A 23,345-nucleotide genomic window follows, 5' to 3' on the forward strand; every position below is an offset into this window, starting at 1 on the left:
ATAAATTATACTTTAAAATTTATGTCATGAATGCAAGGAGTAATAGGGAACTAATTGTGATGGTCCACCTTAGGTATATGTTAAATATTATTTGGGAGGACTGTATAAATTTGGGAGTTTATGTAGTAATAAGAATGATATCTTTTTTTCTAGCAGCAGTATTTCAAATGAACATTTACACATACAAAAATACACACACAGAGAGAGATACACAAAGTTACTTTGTTCAATGTAGTCCCAACATGGCATTTATAAATATTTAAATTATTAAAGTAATTGTTAAAATTACACAAATGACATTATAGAAAGAAAATGAGCTAATTTTCTTGTTTCAATTAGAAGTTTAAAATAATTTATAATTGGGTACATTGAAATAAGATATTGGAATCTATAAAGAACTTAAACAAATTTACAAGAAAAAAACAAAGCCTCACCAAAAAGTGGGTGATGGATATGAACAAATACTTCTCAAAAGAAGACATTTATGCAGCCAACAAACATATGAGAAAAAGCTCATCATCACTGGTCATTAGAGAAATGCAAATCAAAACCACAATGAGATACCCTCTCATGCCAGTTAGAATGGCGAAATAGGAATGCTTTTACACTGTTGGTGGTAGTGTAAATTAGTTCAACCATTGTGGAAGACAGTGAGCTGATTTTTCAAGCATCTAGAACCAGAAACACCATTTGACTCAGCAATCCCATTACTGGGTATATACCCAAAGAATTAAAAATCAATCTACTATAAAGACACATGCACACATATGTTCACTGCAGCACTATTTACAATAACAAAGACTTGGAACCAACCCTAATGCCCATCAGTGATAGGCTGGATAAAGAAAATGTGGCACATATACACCATGGAATACTATGCAGCCATAAAAAAGAATGAGTTCATGTCCTTTGCAGGGACATGCATGAAGCTGGAAACCATCATTCTCAGCAAACTGACACAGGAACAGAAAACCGAACACCACATGTTCTCACTCATAAGTGGGAGTTGAATAATGAAAACACATTGACACAGGGAGGGGAACATCACACATTGGGGTCTGTTGGGGGTGTGAGGGGCAAGGGGAGGGAGAGCATCAGGACAAATACCTAATGCATGCGGGGCTTAAAACCTAGATGACGGTTGATGGGTGCAGCAAACCACCATGGCATATGTATAGCTACGTAACGAACCTGCATATTCTGCACATGTATCCCAGAACTTAAAGTATAATTTAAAAAAAAAAAGTAGACAGTGTTCAAAATTGCAAGCTAATAGCAAAACTACTTTAAAAAAGTATGGTGCACTTAGTTGAAATTGTAATCTTTAAATAAATGATATTAAATGCTTATATGAGAGGAAAAAAGTGACACTTCATTAATCATATATTTTAGGTAGACATGGAAAGAATACCAGAATAAAATAAAAATTATAGAAGGAAGGAATGCACAAAGGAAAAAGCAAACATTGAAACAGAAAAGGAAGGCAAAATAGTGAGGATTAAGAAAAGGGAAAATGAAGTGAGTCAATTTCTGTCAAATAGATCAATCAGGAGAGAAAACAAAAATGAACAACATTCAAAAAGAAAATGTGACATAGTCAATGAGTAGAGAGTTTTAAAGCATCATAATGATCTATTATGAGCAACTCAAAACTAGAATTTTTAAGAAAGGCAATTGAAATTTTTTTGAAAATATAAACCACAAATAACTCATGAAGATTGTAAGAGAAAGAATATACCATAAGCAAAACAACAAAGAATATACCATAAGCAAACAAACAAAGTAATTTTAACACATTTCAAAATCAAATTTTCAGGCTCAGATCATTTTAGAAGATCTTTAAATAATAAATAAGGCCAGTATACAAACTTCTAGAGGTGACAAAATATACATATAAAAAAATGCCCACGAGCGATGCATGATCATATTGATATATTTAACTACAATAAAATTAAGTCGTATGAATCAAATGTCATCATTAAAAGATATAAAAAGACATGAAATATACCATTAGGAGAAGATATCTGCAAACATATCAGGAATTAAGATACAGACTATATAAAGAACTTTAAAAAATTAATATAAAATATAAAATAATTCTAAGTTAAAATGAGAAAAAGGCATACAGAGTATGCAAACTGTATAAAAAAGAAATAGTCATTAAATACAAGAATAGCTATTCATAATCAGGAAAATATAAAAATTTTAATGTTTGACAATACCAACATTGGTGATAGTAAATACTACAAAGAAAATTAGTTTAGTAAACTAGGGCTGTAGGTATCAATGTGGGTGAACCATAGGAGTAAAAGTAAGAGAAAAAGCAATTTGAAGAAAATGTGTATAGTAGGAACATATTTATCTAAATTCAAATTAACAACATCTAGATACTAAGCAATTAATTGTTTAGGGATGCTTTCTTATGTGATACAAGTAACAAGAAAGTTAAGAATATGATACACTTGAAATTCAAGATACGTATTGCCTCTCTAGTGGTAGCAAAAAAGTGACGTGATTGGAAAGGTGGTGGTATTATTTTCTGTTCTAAACTAAATGGTTTGTGTCAAACTGTTCTTATTATTATCTTTTAAGTTATAGAAATTGTTATATACACTCTTTAGAATGTAGGAAATGCTTCAAAACTGTAACAACAGGTGCTGGAGAGGACGTGGAGAAATAGGAACACTTTTACACTGTTGGTGGGACTGTAAACTAGTTCAACCATTGTGGAAGTCAGTGTGGCGATTCCTCAGGGATCTAGAACTAGAAATACCATTTGACCCTGCCATCCCATTACTGGGTATATACCCAAAGGACTATAAATCATGCTGCTATAAAGACACATGCACACGTATGTTTATTGCGGCACTATTCACAATAGCAAAGAGTTGGAACCAACCCAAATGTCCAACAACGATAGACTGGATTAAGAAAATGTGGCACATATACACCATGGAATACTATGCAGCCATAAAAAATGATGAGTTCGTGTCCTTTGTAGGGACATGGATGAAACTGGAAAACATCATTCTCAGTAAACTATCGCAAGGACAAAAAACCAAACACCACGTTCTCACTCATAGGTGGGAATTGAACAATGAGAACACATGGACACAGGAAGGGGAACATCACACTCGGGGACTGTTGTGGGTTGGGGGGAGGGGCGAGGGACAGCATAAGGAGATATACCTAATGCTAAATGACGAGTTAATGGGTGCAGCAAACCAACACGGCACATGGATACATATGTAACAAACCTGCGCATTGTGCACATGTACCCTAAAACCTAAAGTATAATAATAAAAAAAAACTATAAAAATAAAGACATCAGAAGACTATTTGATTTACTTGGGGGAGAAAAAGTGATGGGTAGAAATCATCAACCCCAGCAATGCTCTAGAGCTAGGCTCAGAGTACACATGAATAATGATGAGTTGAATAAAAATAAAAGACAATGTCTATGACTACATTAACAGCTTAAACTATTTTCTAAATTATAATGAAAATATATTCTAGCTTGCTCAGGGCTTTGTAAACTAGTTGCTATTTTCTATGATAATTTAATTTATTTCAGGGCACCATGTGTATTTCTATAAGGAGCATGAAAATAGCAAATTTTTGTTTTATTTGTTTTTCTCTTTAGTCATTCTTTAGATATGAAACCTTTTTGTGGTATCTTTTGCTGGTTATCCTAATAGGAACACAGCGGCTTTAGCTGAGGAGGCTCATTATAATCTGAGCCAATTAATTGTCTAATTAATTACAATTTATCTCGCCACAGAGAATGACAAAGTATAGAAAACCAATCAGAAAATATCCCAGTGGACTTCCCCCAGGGCTTTTAAAGCATTAACCACAAGATTTAAGGACCCTTATAAAAGATTGCTTCTTTACCTTGCTCACACTTTGCTAGCTTCTTACCAAATACTTCTTAATACTTTCTTTTACCAAAATATTTCTTAATACTTTCTTTTCCTCACGTAGACAATTGCTACAACTTGACTAGTGAAATGGAACTCAAGGACATTAAATGTCTTCTTCCCTGGTGTTTCAAGAAATTGCTCTCAGCCCCGTAATTATCTAATACGGTAAAGTAACCAAAGTCAGCACTTACGTTAGTATTAGATCCATTACTATGTAGCTTGTTTTGAGTACTAATAAATTTAGCCAATGTCCAATTTTTAAATTAAAATTTAATTTGCATTAAAAACAGTAAAAATATTCCGAGCAGAAAAATCTTCACATGGTCAGAGGCCTTGTTTTGAAATATATATTTTTAAAAATTAATAGCTTGTTGCCACACAGGAAACAGATATAAATGAAAGCATGCCTATAAACCACTTGTTTCTAACAAAAAATAGACATCTTTGCAACTCTGTCCTCAAGAAAATAAACACATAAAACGAAATAAAATTGTTTCAATCGATCATAATTTCTAGGCAGAACAACTAAAAGTAAAGATTTAACTTCCTTGTTGTCTTGACACTTAACCCCCATACAACACTCTAAGTTTAGGAACATTTGTGACACAGTATCAGTTGGTACATTTCACAGTGATGGTAGGAGGCGCTCATGTTGAAATTCTTATTCATCAAGGAGTCATAAATAGGAAGAAAAAAAAGGAGTTCCAAATTCCAAATTCCAGATAAATATTGTAATTTCCTTGTTTCATAAACACTGTTCTCTTTTGAGTCAGGCACTCCTTTAATTTCTTTCTTTGAGGATTTATTGTACCTACTGAGCTTTCATGCTTTCTTCCTTATAACCAATGAAAGGCATACAAGAGGCTACTATCTCAATGCATGAGACATTTTTCCTCTATACGAAACTAACTTGTTATTGGTTTACCACCGAATATTGCAAATACTTTATTCAATCTGTTTTTTTCTTCTTTGATATATTTCTATTTAGTGATTACCATTAAAATTGCAAGTGTTAAGCATGATGATTTCTAATTGTACACTGCCAACCCAATGGGGCCAGAAAATCTACATTTATTGTTTCAGAAGACAAATATGGATGCTCATGTTAAATCATTAGACCTTAACCCATTAAAATTATGAGACCATAAATCAAACTCCTCATCCTTCCAGCATCTTTACCTCTGTCTGATTCCACACATTCTGATGAACACATCCAGGCTGAAAACAATAGTGATGACATTGTATTTCCAGCTTTCTTTTTGCTCCTCCGTTGAGTACATATTCAAATTCTGTCAATTCTACTTCTGCAAGGACTTTCCTGATTTTCCCTTTCTATCCTGTTTACCACCAAAGGCTGAGTCTATCTTACAGGCCAAACTCTGTCTTAGCTACTTTCCACTCCTTATCTCTTTAATGCTCACCAAAATATTCTGAATTGGGTTGCTTTACATTGGTGTTACAGATATATGGTATGAGGGTTGAAGAGATTAGGTTAAGGTAAACTAATAGGTGCAGAAGTTAAGATTCAAACTCAAGCCATTGTCTTTTAAAAGAGAGTTTAAACATTCAAGACAGATAGTTCTGGGTTTGTTCCTTGTTCTGTCACTTATTAGCCATATGTTAGACAACTATCTTAATATTGCTAAGCCTCATTTTATTCATTCAAAGTGTATAAAATATTACTTCTTAATATTGTTGTGTGCTTGTAAATGATTAGCACATTTCAGCATATATTAATATGCTCAATAAGTACCTGATTTTAAGTTAAAATCATTAGTATGCTTGTATTATTGTAACAGATTCTTTAATTGGTCTCCTCAAAACATCTCCCTGGTTCAAACAATATATTTTCCTTCAATTCCAACTCTGATCATGTCACTTTCTAGCTTAAAAATCCTGAGTGACTCCAGTGATATCCTATTTTCAACAGAATAAAGGCTAATGTTCTATAACAGAATAGGGGCTTTATATTCTGGCCACAAACAGCACCCACATTTGGTCCCACTATTTCTCATTTACCTTATAATTCAATTAACACAGGCAACTTACCATTCTCAAAAATGTCCTGGTATTTTCAGCCAAGTCTGAGCTTAGGCAGATCCACTGGCCTAGAACACACTGCCCAGCTAGCTTTGCTACAGTTCTGTCCAGTGATCACAGAGGACTCAAATGCCACATCGTCCATTAAACATACCTGGTTCCTAGAGGAAGAATTACTGTCCCCCTGTCTTTGTCCCCATTGTGTACAATAATGTTGGCATGATATATATTGCATTCTGCCTTGTAATGCAGATAACTGTGAATATGTCCCGTCTATACTACTGAACTCAGGAACTGAATACTTTACATATTTGTGTGAACTCTATAATAAAGGCTGATATACAAAGGAAAAGGTATTGTTGGTATGTATTTTCTCAACTTTTTAATTCTTATTTTAACATGTACTTTTATACAATTCTGGCAATTTTTTAAGTGGAGAATAATCCTATTTGCTTCCATAAAGGAATCTCTTTAAAACAGATGATTTTTCCTTCCATTGATAAAGTGAAATATGTGTTGCTACTTGAAATAATTCAGAAGAAATGAAAACCTAGATTACTTACACTGATATTTTCAACAAAAGAAAAATTATGATTAACTATATCCTGTACAGTAACTGTCCTCTTGCAAGTAAGTTTGAGGTTCTCCGAGGTCGCTGCTGACTGCCAAAATACATGATAATAGAGCTTCTCTTTTCAAACTAGCCAAATTCTACTTAGTAAAGCAATTTAATTGACACAGTGATACTCTTTGTTTACATGGAATAGAAACCATTCTTATTATAAGCCTTTGATACTGCCTGTTTTTCTCCCTGATCAATTGAGGACTTTCAATTGATCGAATTCTCACAGCTGGGCACCTAAGGATTTCGAACATCATTTCATGATGTTCTAAATGTAATCCCTCCCTGACAAGGGAGATCTAGGGAGTTCTATATCAGGATATCAAGACCATCGTTTCAGGGAAGCATTGCTGATGGCTCCTCTCTCCTGCACAGGCTTGCTGTGACTGAGCTCCTAACTACCACATTCTCTGTCGTGTGCCCTATGTCAAACTCCACATTGTGATGTAATTGTTCAATCCCATATTTCCTCCAGGAGTAAGCCACTGCTGTCTATGCTGTTTTTCTCAAGATGACTGCTGCCCATAAACAATCCAGAGATTTGGTACCTTCTCTCCACTGTTGAATATCTTTGATATATGCTCATTCCCGCCAGCCCGGGCCATTGCCCAGCTCTTATGCTACACTTGCCGATTGCATGCTGGGTCACCCGCCTAGAAACTGCCAGTAACTTTCACATACTGCTTGCTTGACTGCCTGGCTGGGTCATCCACCCAATTCTTGCTGCCTGGACTCCTTTGCATTACTAAACCTGTACTGGCTGATACGCATCAAATCTGGATTCCATCTACCACAAATCAGAATTTGTGTTTTATCTCTAACTCTGAAAATGATTCATACCGCATTGAGTCTGAGGTATGAAATATTCTAAAAACAGATTTTTCTACTAGTTTACCAAATACAACAAACTTATTTATTATCATAAAATATAGAAAAGTAATACTTTCATTTACCAGTGTAGCCTGTCATCTTCTGTACTAATGTCCATAAGATAAATCATGTCTTATTTTCTAAAGACACAAACTTAGTAACCTTGAGGGTTTTTTCCTTTCTCATCCAACCCTTATTCAAATTAGGAATCAAATTTTGAGATTTTGTTTTATAATAGGTTTCTTCTTTGCTGTTCACAGCAATCTGTCTCCTGTTTAATGACGTGATAATTCTTAAACATATTTTGACTGGATATTTTTTCAGATATTTACATTACTAATAGAAGAGTCCTTCTTAAATATAGTAACCTTTTCATTTTTTTTGTTTTTCTTTTTTTTATTATTATACTTTAAGCTGTAAGGTACAGGTGCACAACATGCAGGTTTGTCACATACGTATACATGTGCCATGTTGGTATGCTGCACCCATTAACTAGTCATTTACATTAGGTGTATCTCCTAATGCTATCCCTCCCCCGTACCCTCACCCCAGTACAGGCCCCGGTGTGTGATGTTCCCCTTCCTGTGTCCAAGTGTTCTCATTGTTCAATTCCCACCTATGAGTGTGAACATGTGGTGTTTGGTTTTTTGTCCTTGCAATAGTTTGCTGAGAATGATGGTTTCCAGCTTCATCCATGTCCCTACAAAGAGAAGTTTTCAAATGGCTGTTGGAACTAACTAAAACTTATTTCCCTGTGTTTTCAAGACCCTCTATTAACTGTTTTTTTTAATATCTGTTAACCTATCATCTTTGTTTTCATCATCAAATTTGTACAATTTATTACCTTTTCACTTTATAGTTTTGAGCATATGGTTTTCAACTCATAAAATATATAGTAAAATAAAGGCATGAAAACATTCCTGTTAAGACATCCATCAGTAAATTACTTGTATCTAGATCAAGCCTTAATACCAGCCTAGGTTCAGATCCATTGAAAACACTAAGTAGGAAAGAAAATCAAACGAATTAGCCTGCTAGCCACTTATTTTGGACTCCAAGTTTATAATATAGATTTTGTTTTCTACTTTTGTCTTATATGCAAAATATACAAATCACTTACTTCAAGATAAAGTTCAAAACTATCCTCAAATTATTCTTTCTTTAGAAAGTAAATCAGTTCTGGCTGGGTGCAGTGGCTCACGCCTGTAATCCCAGCACTTTGGGAGACCAAGGCGGGCGGATCACAAGGTCAGGCGATTGAGACCGTCCTGGCTAACATGGTGAAACCCTGTCTCCAAAAAAAAAAAAAAAATTAGCCGGGCATGGTGGTGGGTGCCTGTAGTCCCAGCTACTCGGGAGGCTGAGGCAGGAGAACAGCACGAAGGTGGAGGTGGAGCTTGCAGTGAGCCCAGATTGCGCCACTGCACTCCAGCTTGGGCATCAGAGTGAGGCTCCATCTCAAAAAAAAGTAAATCAGTTCTATGACTAATTGGTTCTGCCCTCACCAAACAGTTAAGAGACAATATAATAACTGTCAATTAAATATTTTTTAATTATTTGTAAGGCTGCTTATTACATTCCTTGGGGCATAACTAGATGTATGAGAAAAACTGTCACCTCTTAATTTTGGAGTTGACTTATATACATAAAGATGCCAAGTGAGAATTAAGGTCAGTGATTATGCAGGGACTCAAGTTAAAAAGAAATAACCATCTGCTGGAATCATTAGGAGATGTGTCACATTCTTATAAAAAGTAGAACTTAAAATATGGGTAGATTCAGGAAAAGTATTTTAGTAAAGGCATGGAAGCTGAGAAAAATAGGTCGTGGTAGACATGAGATAGTCATAGTTGAAAACTATATAGGGGGCAAGTCTAACAAAAAACAGTGCGTATTGAGAAGTGGGAAGGATAGATATTGAAATGTACATTTGAGCTGGCTCACAAAGAACATTGAAATAAGAAATTTGGTTTTATCAGAGTAAACAGACAACCTACAGAATGGGAAGAAACTTTTACAAACTATGCATCTGACAAAGGTCTAATATCCAGTAGCTATAAGGAACTTAAGCAAATTTACAAGAAAAAAACAAACAACTCATTAAAAACTAGGCATGAACAGACACTTTTCAAAAGTACACATACATGCGGCCAACAAGCATATGAAAAAAAGCTCTATATCACTGATCATTAGAGAAATGCAAATCAAAACCACAATGAGATACCATCTCACAATAGTCAGGATGGCTCCATGCCTGTAATCCCAGTATTTTGGGAGGCTGAGGAGGGCAGATCACTTGAACTCAGGAGTTCAAGACTAGCCCAGCCAACATGGCAAAACCCCATCTCTACTAAAGCTGAGTGTGGTGGCACACGTCTGTATTCCCAGCTACTCAGGAAGCTGTGGCAAGAGAATTGCTTGAACCTGGGAGGTGGAGGTTGCAGTGAGTTGAGATCTTGCCACTGCACCCCAGCCTGGGTGACAGAATGAGACTGTTTCTCTAAATAAGTAAATAAATAAAAATAAAAGTTAAAAAATAACAGATGCAGGAGAGGTTGCGGAGAAAAAGGAATGCTTATATACTATCGGTTGGAATGTAAGTTAGTCCAACCACTGGGGAAAACAGTGAGGCAATTCCTCAAAGACCTAAAAGCAGAACTACCATTCGACCCAGCAATCCCATTACTGTATATATACCCAAAGGAATATACATCATTTTATTACAAAGACACATACATGCATACAGTCATTGCAGCACTCTTCAAAATAGCAAAGATATGCAATTGATCTAAACATCTATTAATGGTAGGCTGGATATAGAAAATATAGTACATATACACCATGGAATACTATGCAGCCATAAACAAGAATGAGATCATATCCTTTGGAACATGGATGTAGCTGGAGGCCATTATCCTTAGCAAACTAATATGGAAACAGAAAACCACAAAACACATGTTCTCACTTATAAATGGGAGCTAAAAATGAGAACACATGGACACACAGAGGGGAATGACAGATACTGGGGCCTACTGGAGGGTGGAAGGTGGGAGGAGGGTGATGGCATTAAGGGCCACAGGTATATTAACAGGTCAAAACATGACCATATCTCTAACCTAATTGATAGATAATATTTCACCATCTTTAAAAACATAATTAGTTTCTAGGAGCTTATATACATTAGTAATCTTTCTTATATATCTTGAGTTTTTAGGTATACAGTGAAATTTTACTAATAAACAAATGATAGTTATTGAAACTGAATTTAATTCTGATTGCCTTATAAAAGGACATTGATTTTTATCTCAGTAGCATTAGTTGAAGAAGAGAATGATAAAATGAGATAAGGCATGAATAATTCTCCAAAAAAAAGATTTATAGTAGATAGCTTAGGCCAATTATAACTAAGTATTAGAAATAACGAGCATTTAACTTCAGTCAAAAAACTCATATTCTGGCTGGGCACGGTGGCTCATGCCTGTAATCCCAGCATTTTGGGAGACCGAGGTCGGTGAATCACTTTACATCAGAAGTTTGAGGCCAGCCTGGCCAACATGGTGAAACCTTGTATCTACTAAAAATACAAAAATTAGCCAGGTGTGGTGGTGTGCACCTGTAGTCCCAGCTACTCAGGAGGCTGAGGCAGGAGATTTGCTTGAACCCAGGAGGCGGAGGTTGCAGTGAGCTAAGATTGTGCCACTACACTCCAGCCTGGACAATAAATAGATCGAGACTCCATTTCAAAAAATAATAATAATGAAAATAAAATAAAAATAAACTCATATTATTTTCAATACATTAAAATTCTTTGCCTTAAAATTACTTACTCTTTAACAGTATGATTCAGAATCTCTATTCAAAATAGAAAATTGGGCTCAAATGAAAGTATGCCTACACACACACACACACACACACACACACGCACACACACACACATTGATAGAGTGAGGTGGTGCTGAGGATAAGGCTATGTCTGTATTTGTTGTTAATGCTCTTGCTATTCCAGTCTAATTGTGGGAGTGGCCAAGGAAGAGTCCAATTACAAACATAACCAAGATTTTTTTATCCGTAACACTCCTATCTTCCTTAATTTGTTTTATTGAGGAACAGAATACCTCTTCCATACCTTGAAATAGGGATGACATTTGAATTTCAAATTCAAATAGGTTTTGAATATATTGAAATATATATGAAATACCTATTAAAATACCTATTGAACACCTCTTTTATACTATTTCAGAGTAATACAGAAAATTGTCAGTAGCTATGCAACACTATTGTTCTAGAATTGGGGTAGAGTTTGAAGGAGGATGAAATTCTCTTTGTGCACTAGTGTGTTAATGTTGTACTACCAGAAAAAAAACATGAGAATGAAGAATATGAGACTATCAAAACTTTTTGGCACATAATTGAAATTATTTCCCACAAAATTATATTTATCTAAAAAAAATAAAGTCAAAAAGCAAAAACTGTGACTAGAATATTTTTTCTATGGACATAATTAACCTAGTAGGTAAATAGTTCTCAATTCCAATCAAATTTCTTATATTTATTCATTAATAGGTCTGAGGGAAATATTCAAATTATAGAAGTTTAAGAAAAACACAGAGATAAAAAGCCAGAAAGCATATTTAATAAAATAATAGAATAAAACTGCTCAAATCTAAGGAAAAATACAAATATTCAGGTAGAGGAAGACCAAACAAGACTGCATTAAGACATGTTATAGTCAAACAGTCAACAACCAAAGACAAAGGATCTTGAAAGCAGCAAGAGAAAAGCATACAAAATATGCTTGAAGGACTTGGAGAAGGCACCAATAAATGGAAAGCTTATCCCCACTGATGAAGTAGAAAAATTAATATTGTTGAATGTCTATGATATCCAAAATGATCTACAGATTCAATACAATTCCTATCAAAATTCCAAGGACATTTTTCACAAAAATAGAAAAAAAATTTAAAAGATACTAAAATGTATATGAAACTACAAAAGATCCCGAATAACCAAAGCAATCTTGAGGAAAACAAAACAAAGCAAGATATACTATAAAGCTATAGTAATCACAACAGCATGATAGTAGCATAAAAACAGACAAACAGAACAATGGAATAAAACGGTGAACACAGAAATAAATTCTTGTATTTACAGTCAATAAATTTTCAGCAAAGTTTCTAAGAATGGATAATGGGGAAAGGGCAGTCTCTTCAATAAACAGTGTTAGGAAAACTAGATATCTATAGGCAGAAGCATGAAATTAGAGCCTCATCTCACACTATATAAAAAAATCAACTTAAAGTAGATGAAAGACTTAATTGTAGGACCTAAGCTCGTAAAATGACTAAAAGAAAACATAGAGGGAACCTCTATGACATTGGTCTGGGCAAGATTTTTTAGGTATGACCCCAAAAGCACAAGCAACAAAAGGAAAAATAAACAAATGGAATTGCATCAAACAAAAAACTTTTATACAGCAATGGAAGCAACAGAGTGAAGAGACAACATATGAAATGGGAGAAAAATTGACAAACTATACATCTGATAAGAGGTAATACTAAAGTATATATCAAACTCAAGTAACTCAATAGTAAGAAAACAAATAACTCATCTTAAAAATGAGCAAAAGGCCTGAATAAACATTTCTCAAAAGAAAACATAAATGACCAATAGGTTTATAAAAATAACATCGCTAATCATCAGGGAAGTGCATGTGAAAGCCATAATGAGATATCACACCATACCTATTAGAATGGTTGTTATCAAAAGGACAAAAGATAATAAGTATTGGCAAGGATGTGGAGAAGGGGGAACCCTCATATACATGGGTGGAAATGTAAACAGTATAGCCACTATGGAAAACAATATGGATATTCTTCAAAAAATTAAAAATGGGACTACCATATGATCTAGCAATCCTACTACTGGGTATATATCAAAGGAAATGAATTCAACTTACCAAAGCAGGATCTGCACTTCCTTGTTCATTTAAGCATTATTTACAATAGCCAAGATATAGAATCAGCCTAAGTGTCTATCAGTGGATAAACGGATAAAGAAAAGGGGGTACATATACACAATGAAATATCAGACATTAAAAAGAAGAAAATTCTATAATTTGTGACAACATGGATGAACTAGAGGACATTATGTTAAGTGAAATAAGCAAGGCACAGCAAGATAAATACATAATCTCACTTTTCATGGAGTCTAAAAAATTTAAACTCAAAGAAGCAGACAGTAAAACGGTAGTTCCCAGAGGTTGAGAGTGAGGAGGTTGGAGAGATTTTGGTTGAAGTACACAAAATTTCATTTTGATTGGAAGAACAAGTTGAAGAAACCTATAGTAGATTCTAATAGCAACAATGTATCATATTCTTGAAAATTACTAAGAGTAGATTTTAAGTGTTTTCACCAAAAAATGATAAGTATCTGGGATAATTAATTCCTACGTCATTTTGCTGTATCTAAACATTTCATTTTTTACACATATTTCAAAACATCACGTTGTACATGAAAACTATATATTGTTTTTGTCAGTTAAAAATTAAAAATAAAAATAATTCTGAGGGAGAACCAGAAATAACAACAAAAGAGGCAGTAAAGAGTATTTTCTTCAAAAGCACAGTTCAGTTAGTATGTGTACATAAGTAAATATTATATATTACCCAATATGTAGGATATAAGTCTAGCCATATGAACACATACTAATAAATACATACACACACACATAGCCTTTCTGATTCTCTCTCCATGTGTGACATTGCTCAAGCCTTTTTAAAATTATTTTATTCTATTGGGGTTATGTCACTTAAGATAGCCATTAGTGACTTTTGAATATTATTTTGAGTAGCAGTGAGTAACAATTTGTTTTTCTATTGAGAAAAAGTGAAATAGTTGAATTTGAGCTGGTTAAATTCATTTAGACTTATAAAGAACTTTTTAATTCATATTGTTCTTTAGCCTGAAACTAGGAAACGCTATATTTTTAGGGTGTGAATACAGGAACCAACCACTCAAAGAACCTTTTGAAGTAACTGGCCTCTCGTTAAGCCTATGATTTCAAAATAAAAAGAAAACTGTCATTTATACTAATTAAAGGGAATAATACATACTAAAAAAGTAAAAGAAAAAATGAGAAAAATCTGGATAGAACTCAATTGTGGTCACTTTATCTGTTCTTAACAGTCTCAAAATGAAATATTTGGGTCACAGTCAAGCAGTGCTTCATAGGAACTTATTAAAAACAGAGTTCATTGGTTCACATATACTTTGAAGATTTTTAAAAAGTGAACTTATACTACTGCTTTCAATCATTTTGCTTTACAGTGGCCATCAGGTCTTAGGATGAAAAAAATACCCTGTTATTTTGAAGCAGTATCCAAATTTTATCTTTGGAAGATAAACACTTTAACAGAAGATCCAAAAACTTCGATAACATCTTAACACTCTTTGATTCCTTTAACTTTTTGGTTGTGTTCTCTAATTTTTGTTTATGTGTTTGCTAAAATTATTTACACACAAAATAAATTTAGCTATTCATAGGATGAGATAGTCACAAGTAAAAGATCAGGTGAGAGTACTGCATCAAGATTGTTTAAAAGATGATTATCTTCAGAATTGTGAACCTAATCTAGTGTAGCATATTGGCTTTATTTTTATTTAGTAGCAATCACAGGCTGAAGCTGTTATTCAGTCAATTGATCAAAACCTAGAAGTGCTACCAGTAACACTGCTGTGTTTTCCCAAATAATGCAATAAATAAATAATAGGTATAATAATGAAAGCTACCTGAGGCCAATCCAATACCACATTCCCTACAAAATGATTTGTGTTTGCTAATATCTATATTTTCAAATAGCTGAACATTTCATATGAGCAAATATTATGCTTGCTTGAGATTATAGAAAGGTCTTGTGCTGTTTCTCCATTTTCTATTTACACCACAATTTTCAAACCCAAGTTTGGCAGGATTTGGCAGGGTAAATAATCCAGAAATAGAGTTATATGACTATCTTAGTTTCACTGTTACAAACTGCAGCATGTACTATAATAAGGGAAGCTGTTCTGTGTGATTCTAGCTGGGATGGGAAAGACTTAGAAAGAGGCAAGGAGGCCGGGAGCAGTGGCTCACGCCTGTAATCCCAGCACTTTGGGAAGTTGAGGCGGGTGGATCACGAGGTCAGGAGATCGACATCCTGGCTAACATGGTGAAACCCCGTCTCTACTAAAAATACAAAAAAAAAAATTAGCCAGGCACAGTGGCAGGGGCCTGTAGTCCCAGCTACTTGGGAGGCTGAGGCAGGAGAATGGCGTGAACCCAGGAGGCAGAGCTTGCAGTGAGCCGAGATCGCGCCACTGCACTCCAGCCTGGGCGACAGAGCGAGACTCTGTCTCAAAAAAGAAAAGAAAAGAAAAAAAAACTTTAGTAATCTATCGTATTTGGAATATTTTATCAGTACCACACTGTGAAATACAAATTTCGGTGTTATTTATAAATATGCTTACCTTCACATCTTTGACATTCATCCTTGTTCCCTCTTTCCCAACAAATATATCATCAATGTCCACAAGGATGTACCTGTCCAAGGACAATGTCAGCCTCTTCCCTGACAAGAAGGAGATGGCATCTATGAAGATGAGCTTGTGCAGCCAAAAGTTCAAGTTGTTGCCAAAAAGTACTCGCTGAATTCCATCATGAAGCCCCAGATCCTGAATCACCGTTGCAAAGCGTGTTTTGCTAGACAAGGATGAAAGGGATTTTTCTGTCTGTAGTTCAGTTAAAAGTACAGGCTGGTAGGTTGAATGATTATATTGGAAAATAGTCCAGTCTTCCCCAGGAAGAGGGCCTTTCTCAACTTTGGGGGCTTTGGTAATATGCAGCAAAGGAGATTGAGGGTTAACAAAACAGTCCTTTAGAGCTAGATTATTGAAAAGGTTTAACGGAAAGCCTTTTAATTGTGTACTTGGTAAGCTGTTCTCATTGGCTTTATGAAAACCGATTATACTAACACTGTATTCCACACAGTATTTTTCTAAGAGCTCTCGATTCCATGAGTCCATGCTGACATACTTCAGAATATTTTCATAAATAACTAAAGTATATTTCCCTTTGCCATTATCTGTAAGAGGAGGTATATCTCCCTTTCCAGGGGCAATAACCATGTGGTACTGAAATCGGCTGGACTCCAAAATAGCTATGATATCTTGACCGAGTTGAGAGTATTGACTCTCCACAAAGAGAAGGACAGTAGGGTCAGTTTTGGATGTATCAATGGGTTTAACTGTTTTCAGCTCCATTGACCGATATGGTAGAATTTTGATGTCAGTGCATTCCGCTTCTGCAGTGGTTTCAATAAGTGTCATTTCCTGTTTGTAGCCAGAGTAGAGAAAATAGGCAGAAATGACAATGCTCACCAAGCAAAAGGTAGCTAAGAGAACAATCAATGTTCGAAAACTTCTCCGAAGTTTCACAATAAGATTCATTTTTTAAAATAATGTTTTGGAAGCTTTTTCCCAATTTCGTTTCCTAAAGTGCCATAGTGAATAAAGTATGAGAGGTTGCAAATATCACTTCCCCAGAGTTCATGTAACCATTGCAAATCATGTAAAATGTTTGAAGGGAGCACAACTGAGTTAAAGCTGGAAGGCAATAGATGGGGAGGATATAAGTTGAGATTTCGAGGATGTCCAGTACGGAGAATTGCTGCAGAATCCTCTAAGCATAATCTGAAAGAGAGGAGAAACGTAAGAACTAAGACAAAAATATAAATATAAATATTTATTTGTATATAAATGCTGATGCTAAAGAAACATATATAGCAATGATAATTTTAGTGTGTTAATATGCTAAAATATTAACAACCTGATGTTTACAGTCCAGACTTAACTACCTATAGTAGATTTTTTGATAACCTCCAGAACACAGAATCCAATTTTATTTTTGCCTAAACATCCATATGTATATAGAAACATCTATTGAGGTAATTTTCTAACTAATCCCACCAAAAAAGAAAAGAAGTAAGAAAGTAAGCTTTAACAAAGAATGTCAGTTACCATAAAACTATTCTACAGAACTGATAACCATTATATACATATAAAACTAGGAAATCAGGAATCGGGGCTTAGAGCAATTAAACATGTTCTTAGGTATCTGCTTGAGTCTCTGGAATTCCCAGCTGACTAAATAAATCTATCTTAAGTTTAGAGTAGTTACAAGTTTTTCTCTTTAATAATATATCTTTTATCTGGACTCACAGGGAGCCACTTGGCCCCCTTCAGCATTACAGCCCAGATACATAGGATTGCTCCTTTTTCCTGCAGGAACAGGCATTCTCAGATCTAATGAAACAGAGGACAGGAAGCTTAGGTGCAAAGAACATTGACGTGTTAGTCTCAAAGCATATTTCCTAATTTTGCCTACTCCTGTAATAAGAATTAAAACTCTTACTCATTGTCAATTTTTATCCAAGAATCAGATGTTCTATTTCTCTATCACTTCCTTTAGTTCAAAAAAAAATGAATGTAGAATGCATTTATATTACTTTGTTCTTGTATTGCTCTAAAAAAACACCTGAGGCTGGAAAATTTACAAAGAAAAAAAGGATTAATTGGCTCACGGTTCTGCAGGCTGTACAGGAAGCATAGCAGCTTCTGCTTCTGGGGAGATGTAAGGAAGCTTCCAATCATGGTAGAAGGCAAGGGGGTGCCAGGTGTCTCACATGGTGGAAGCAGGAGCAAAAGAGAGTGTGGGCTCAGAAGACAGGAAGATGAGGATATGTTTGGAACTTCCTAGAGACTGGTTTTAAATGGTAGTGACCAAAATGCTGATAGTGATATGGACAGCGAAATACAAGCTGAGGAGGTCTCAGATGGAAATGAGGAACTTAATTGGGGGCTGGAGAAAAGGTCATTTTTTGTTATGCCTTAGCAAATAACTACACTACATTGTACCCCTGCTCTGTGGATCTGTGGAACTTGAACTTGAATGTGATGATTTAGGGTATCTGGTGGCAGAAATTTTTAAGCAGCAAAGCATTCAAGAAGTGGCGGGTGGATCACGAGGTCAGGAGTTCAAGATGAGCCTGGTTGGGATGGTGAAACCCTATTTCTACTAAAAACACACACAAAAAAATTAGCCGGGCGTGGTGGTGGGCGCCTGTAATCTCAACTACTCGGGAGGCTGAGACAGAGAACTGCTTAAACCCGGGAGGCGGAAGATGCAGTGAGCTGAGATTGTGCCACTGCACTCCAGCCTGGGTGACAGAGCAAAACTCCACTACGCCCCCACCCCCTTACCCCCCAAAAAAGTGACCTGGCTGCTTCTAACAACCTATACTGAGATACGTAAGCAAAGAAATGACCTAAAGTCAGAACTGATATTTAAAGGAGAAGCAGAACCATGAGGCAATTAAAATTCTTCTTCATAAATTACCCAGTTGCAGCTATATAGTCATTTGAGAATGAACTAATACAGCATTTAAAAAAAAAAAATTCCCATGGCCAGGCACAGTGGCTCACGCCTGTAATCCTAGCACTTTGGGAGGCAAAGATGGGCAGATCACAAGGTCAAGAGATCAGTACCATCCTGGCCAACAGGTGAAACCCCATCTCTACTAAAAAAGTACAAAAATTAGCTGGGTGTGGTGGTGCACGCCTGTAGTCCCAGCTACTCGAGAGGCTGAGGCAGGATAAATGCTTGAACCCAGGAGGCAGAGGTTGCAGTGAGCTGAGATCACAAAACTGCATGCCAGCCTGGCCAGTCTGGGCAACAAAAGCAAAACTCTGTCTCGAAAAAAAAAAAATCCCAAACTGCTTCATCACAAATGGACATAATTTTCCATTATTATTAGATGTTTTTCCTTGTATAGATGATTCTGACTTTTATGAATTACTTTATATACAAGCTTACTTCATCTGTCTCTAAACTGTTAGAGTACGTAAATAATTTTCAATTTCCCAGTTTGCCAAACTTTCCCTAGGATAACTATTTTGGGTGAAAATAGTTCATGTTATCAATGTGTGAAATATATATTTAAGATATATATTACATCAGACATATTACATCAGAGAGAATTAGCATGTTTTTTAATGAGTGGTATGTTCTGCCACACTGTGGATATTTTATGGATTTCTTTATTTTTTAATTGGGGGATCTGAGTGATGAATGGTTATTAATGATGACTGAAAACTTTTTAGATTAAGTAGTTAAATATTACAATATTATGTCACTACTTTTCATTTTATATTTCTATGTTCTACAATACTTAACCTCATTAGTAATTTAAATTTAAAAAATCTACATGTTGTTGAAATGGTTGTTTTTGTCAGAAAATAACTTTTAAACTTTTTCAAAAAATTAAAAATTTTCATCAAATATTTTAAATATTTTAATACTTCAGATTCCAAATATGTAAATGGACCTTAGCTTTTCACTGTGAAACATATTGTACCGTTTGCAAAGTCTCCCCAGTGACTTCACATTGACTTTAAAAACAAATGAATCCCATATGTTGGGGAATTACTAATACTCTATTTACAAATTTTATTTATTTATTTATTTATTTATTTATTTATTTATTTATTTTGAGATGGAGTCTTGCTCTGTCACCCAGGCTGTAGTGCAGTGGCCTGATCTGGGCTCACTGCAGCCTCCGCCTCCCAAGTTCAAGTGATTCTCCTGCCTCAGCCTCCCTAGTAGCTGGGATTACAGGCACACACCTTCAAGTCCAGCTAATTTTTGTATTTTTAGTAGAGACTGGGTTTCACCATGTTGGCCAGGCTGGTCTCAAACTCCTGACTTCAGGTGATCCACCCACCTCGGCCTCCCAAAATGCTGGGATTACAGGCAAGAGCGACTATGCCCAGACAAATGAAATTCTTTAATATAATTGTCTGCTTTGTAAAAGTCTTTGTTTCAAAACTCAGCTCCCTTTAACCAAATTGGATTGCATTTTACTAAAAAGAAATGGAATACAGCAATAAAAAGGCTTTGGTTTGGTATGAAATATATAAAGCAATTATATCCTCTACTTTTATGTGTGCTTGAAAATTTTCATATATAAATTTTTAAAATAAAAACTCAATTAAAAGATATATATATATAGTGTGTAGTGTGTGTGTGTGTGTGTGTGTGTAATAATAATGAAACTGAAAGATATTTGGAACTTGTCAAAGGAGATTATTAATCTTATATCAATTATTAAATTTATCCAAGCTTACATGTTTAATTTAAAAATCTAAACAAACATAAAATCAGACTCACCCCATCCACATAACTTCCCCAAATAACCCAATAAGAGCAGGTACCTACTTACATGCTTTGGAGGATTGCTTAGTATTTTAGGAATAAATTTAACTAGGAGATTCGGAGAGAAATTAAATGTATGACAAGTTAATACTTTGTTAAATCTTTACTTCTTACATTAAAAATGTGATTTTTATTTTTGAATACACAAAGGAGAATATGTCAGTTTTGCATATTTAGAATATCTCCTCCTAATGCAATAGTGAAAAATAAATTAAAAAAAAAACATATGGGGCAAGAATCTGCCAACCCAAAGAATAAATAAAATTTAAATGTGACATTTATTTAACAGTAATATGTTCAGAGTTAGAAGAATGATAGATACGTATTACCACCATGGAAGAGATATGTGTTTTCAATGTAGGTGTTTTAACTAAAGGAGTTATCCTTCCCATTCAATTCTCCCAGTTCTCCTTCCCTAGCAAAACTGGCCAGTGGAGATGAGGAAGCCTGAACCATAAAACATGATATACCATAAATATTTACCTATGTCTCACACCTGAAGTAAGAAATGGTATTATGACATTGTTTAGGATGCCAAAGAGGTGTAGTCTGTGATTAGTTTGAACCTCTTACCTCCTGTGTGACCCTTGAAAAGGTGGGGAAAAAGGCATGCAGGAGTATGCATAGGGAGAGCAACCAACGTAAGAATCTTACGTTGTTACCATAAGTCGAATAAGACAATTGAGATTATTTTTCAAAAGGTACGTGTTAAATGAGTCATATAAAATTTAAAAAATTACTTCAGGATAATAACAAAGACATTAAAATGCTGCTATAATGGTATAAAATATGTGGCATTTATTTTTAAGTAATCTAAGGTGATACACCAAAATTTTTATTTTACCTTAATTAGTTTCTTCTTCAGGAAGACCGTGGGACAAGTTAGCAACAAACAGAAACATTTGAGAGCTTTCCTTTCCCCACTTTCCCCTTATATGGTGATGTTGACCATATAGAAAGAACAGACAAATATGTGGATTACTGAGTAAATTGCATCTGTGGAAAAACTATTTTATTAACCATCAAACCAAGTAAGTTAAACAGGCTTTGGTCCCAATTTTTCTTAATCTGACTTTCCATGTTTTAATAAATCTATTGTTAAAAATTTGGAAAGAGAGATCTACTCATTATTTGTCATGACAACCTGTCACAAAATGTGGGCTTCATGACCCCTGCACAGGCTTTGATGAGAAAAAAAAGGGAGGCTTTTGTAGGTGTTGCCTTTCTTGTTCTCATTTTTGTTTTCTTATTTTTACCTTCTGTCCTTCCAAATGTGGCTTGTCATCTAGGTAGTGGAATAAATATCTCCTAGAATCTTTGACTCTCTTTCAAGATTAGAAAATATTATATGATGATATTAACATTATTATTTTATGTATCTGTTATAAGATTGCTTTTTGACATTTTCAAAATGTGTTTAGAGATTCTCTAAAATACAGTTTGCAAAGTTCATTTGCCACATAATCATGGTAAATTTCTAGGAATCTCTGGTAGCAGCAGAGAAGTGAGTTAGTAAACAAAGCAATTACAGGTACTACTGTAGTTATTGCTACTTTTTGGAAAGACTGAAATACAGAAGAAAGCTAGATACTAAATCACATTGCATATATGTGTGGTTGTTTCTTTGTTGAAGGTGATCTGATGAGCTGTACAGATCACTAAAGAGGCTCATGAAAATTCAGCTGAAATTGAAAACGAGCAACGACGTTTACCAGCATTTAATAAATGGCTACTACTTGCTAGTAACTATGCTATATTCTTTGTATTCATCATCCTGTTTACTCTTTATGGATCTATTTTTAAAATAACAAAATTAAAATTTAGAAGGCTTAAAAACAGGACTAAGATTAAACTACTAATGATTTATGATACTAGGATTCTACAGTTGCACTGTCGAGAAGAAACAAAGATTAAGTGAAGCCAAAAACTTAGCAGCATAATTAAATAATTTAACTGCAAATTAGCAAGTTTTATTTCAATTTTAAAAGTTCAGATATTCAAAGCCAAAAATTTCTACCAAAAATGGAGAAAAACTGTAGAGGTGAATTGAACTGATTTAAAAGCAGCTGTGTTGTAAATCGGAATAACTTAAGAATTTGCAATAATTTCACTGACCTTAACTTTTTGTGATGCCTGTGAGGAAAATATTTTATTATATACCTTGTTTTTACATGCTTCATGAGTTTTTTTGTTTGCTTTTAGGAATCATAAAGAATTAGCTCATATTTTATATTAATGAAACAGAATTTTTAATTAAAGCTGTTACATAGGCCAGGCATTGTGGCTCACACATGTAATTCCAGCACTTTGGGAGTCTGAGGCTGAAGGATTGCTTGAGTCCAGGAGTTTGAGACCAGCCTGGACAACAAAGCAAGATCTTATCTCAACACAAAAGAAAAAAGAAAAAAAATTAGGCAGGTGTGGTGGTGTGAATCTGTAGTTCCAGCTACTTGGGAGACTGAGGCAGGGAGTTTATCTTGAGCCCAAGAGTTCAAGGTTGCAGTGAGCTATGATTGCATCACTGCACTCCAGCCTGGGTGACAGAGGGATACCCTGTCTGGAAACACACAAAACCCAAAAAACA

At 34.9% G+C, this 23,345-nt stretch overlaps 1 protein-coding gene across 1 annotated transcript in view; it reads right to left on the reverse strand.

The window, feature by feature from the left end:
• Positions 1–23,345, reverse strand: part of LOC116463277 (bifunctional heparan sulfate N-deacetylase/N-sulfotransferase 4) — a 276,145-nt gene that overhangs the window by 222,787 nt on the left and 30,013 nt on the right. Inside the window, exon 2 of the mRNA XM_032146315.2 lies at positions 15,961–17,181. Coding sequence (XP_032002206.1) covers positions 15,961–16,938 — 978 coding nt within the window. The 5' untranslated portion in view covers positions 16,939–17,181. The remainder of the gene's footprint in view (positions 1–15,960; positions 17,182–23,345) is intronic.

This window comes from Hylobates moloch, unplaced genomic scaffold (genome assembly GCF_009828535.3).
Source record: "Hylobates moloch isolate HMO894 unplaced genomic scaffold, HMol_V3 SCAFFOLD_3, whole genome shotgun sequence".
NCBI lineage: Eukaryota > Metazoa > Chordata > Mammalia > Primates > Hylobatidae > Hylobates > Hylobates moloch.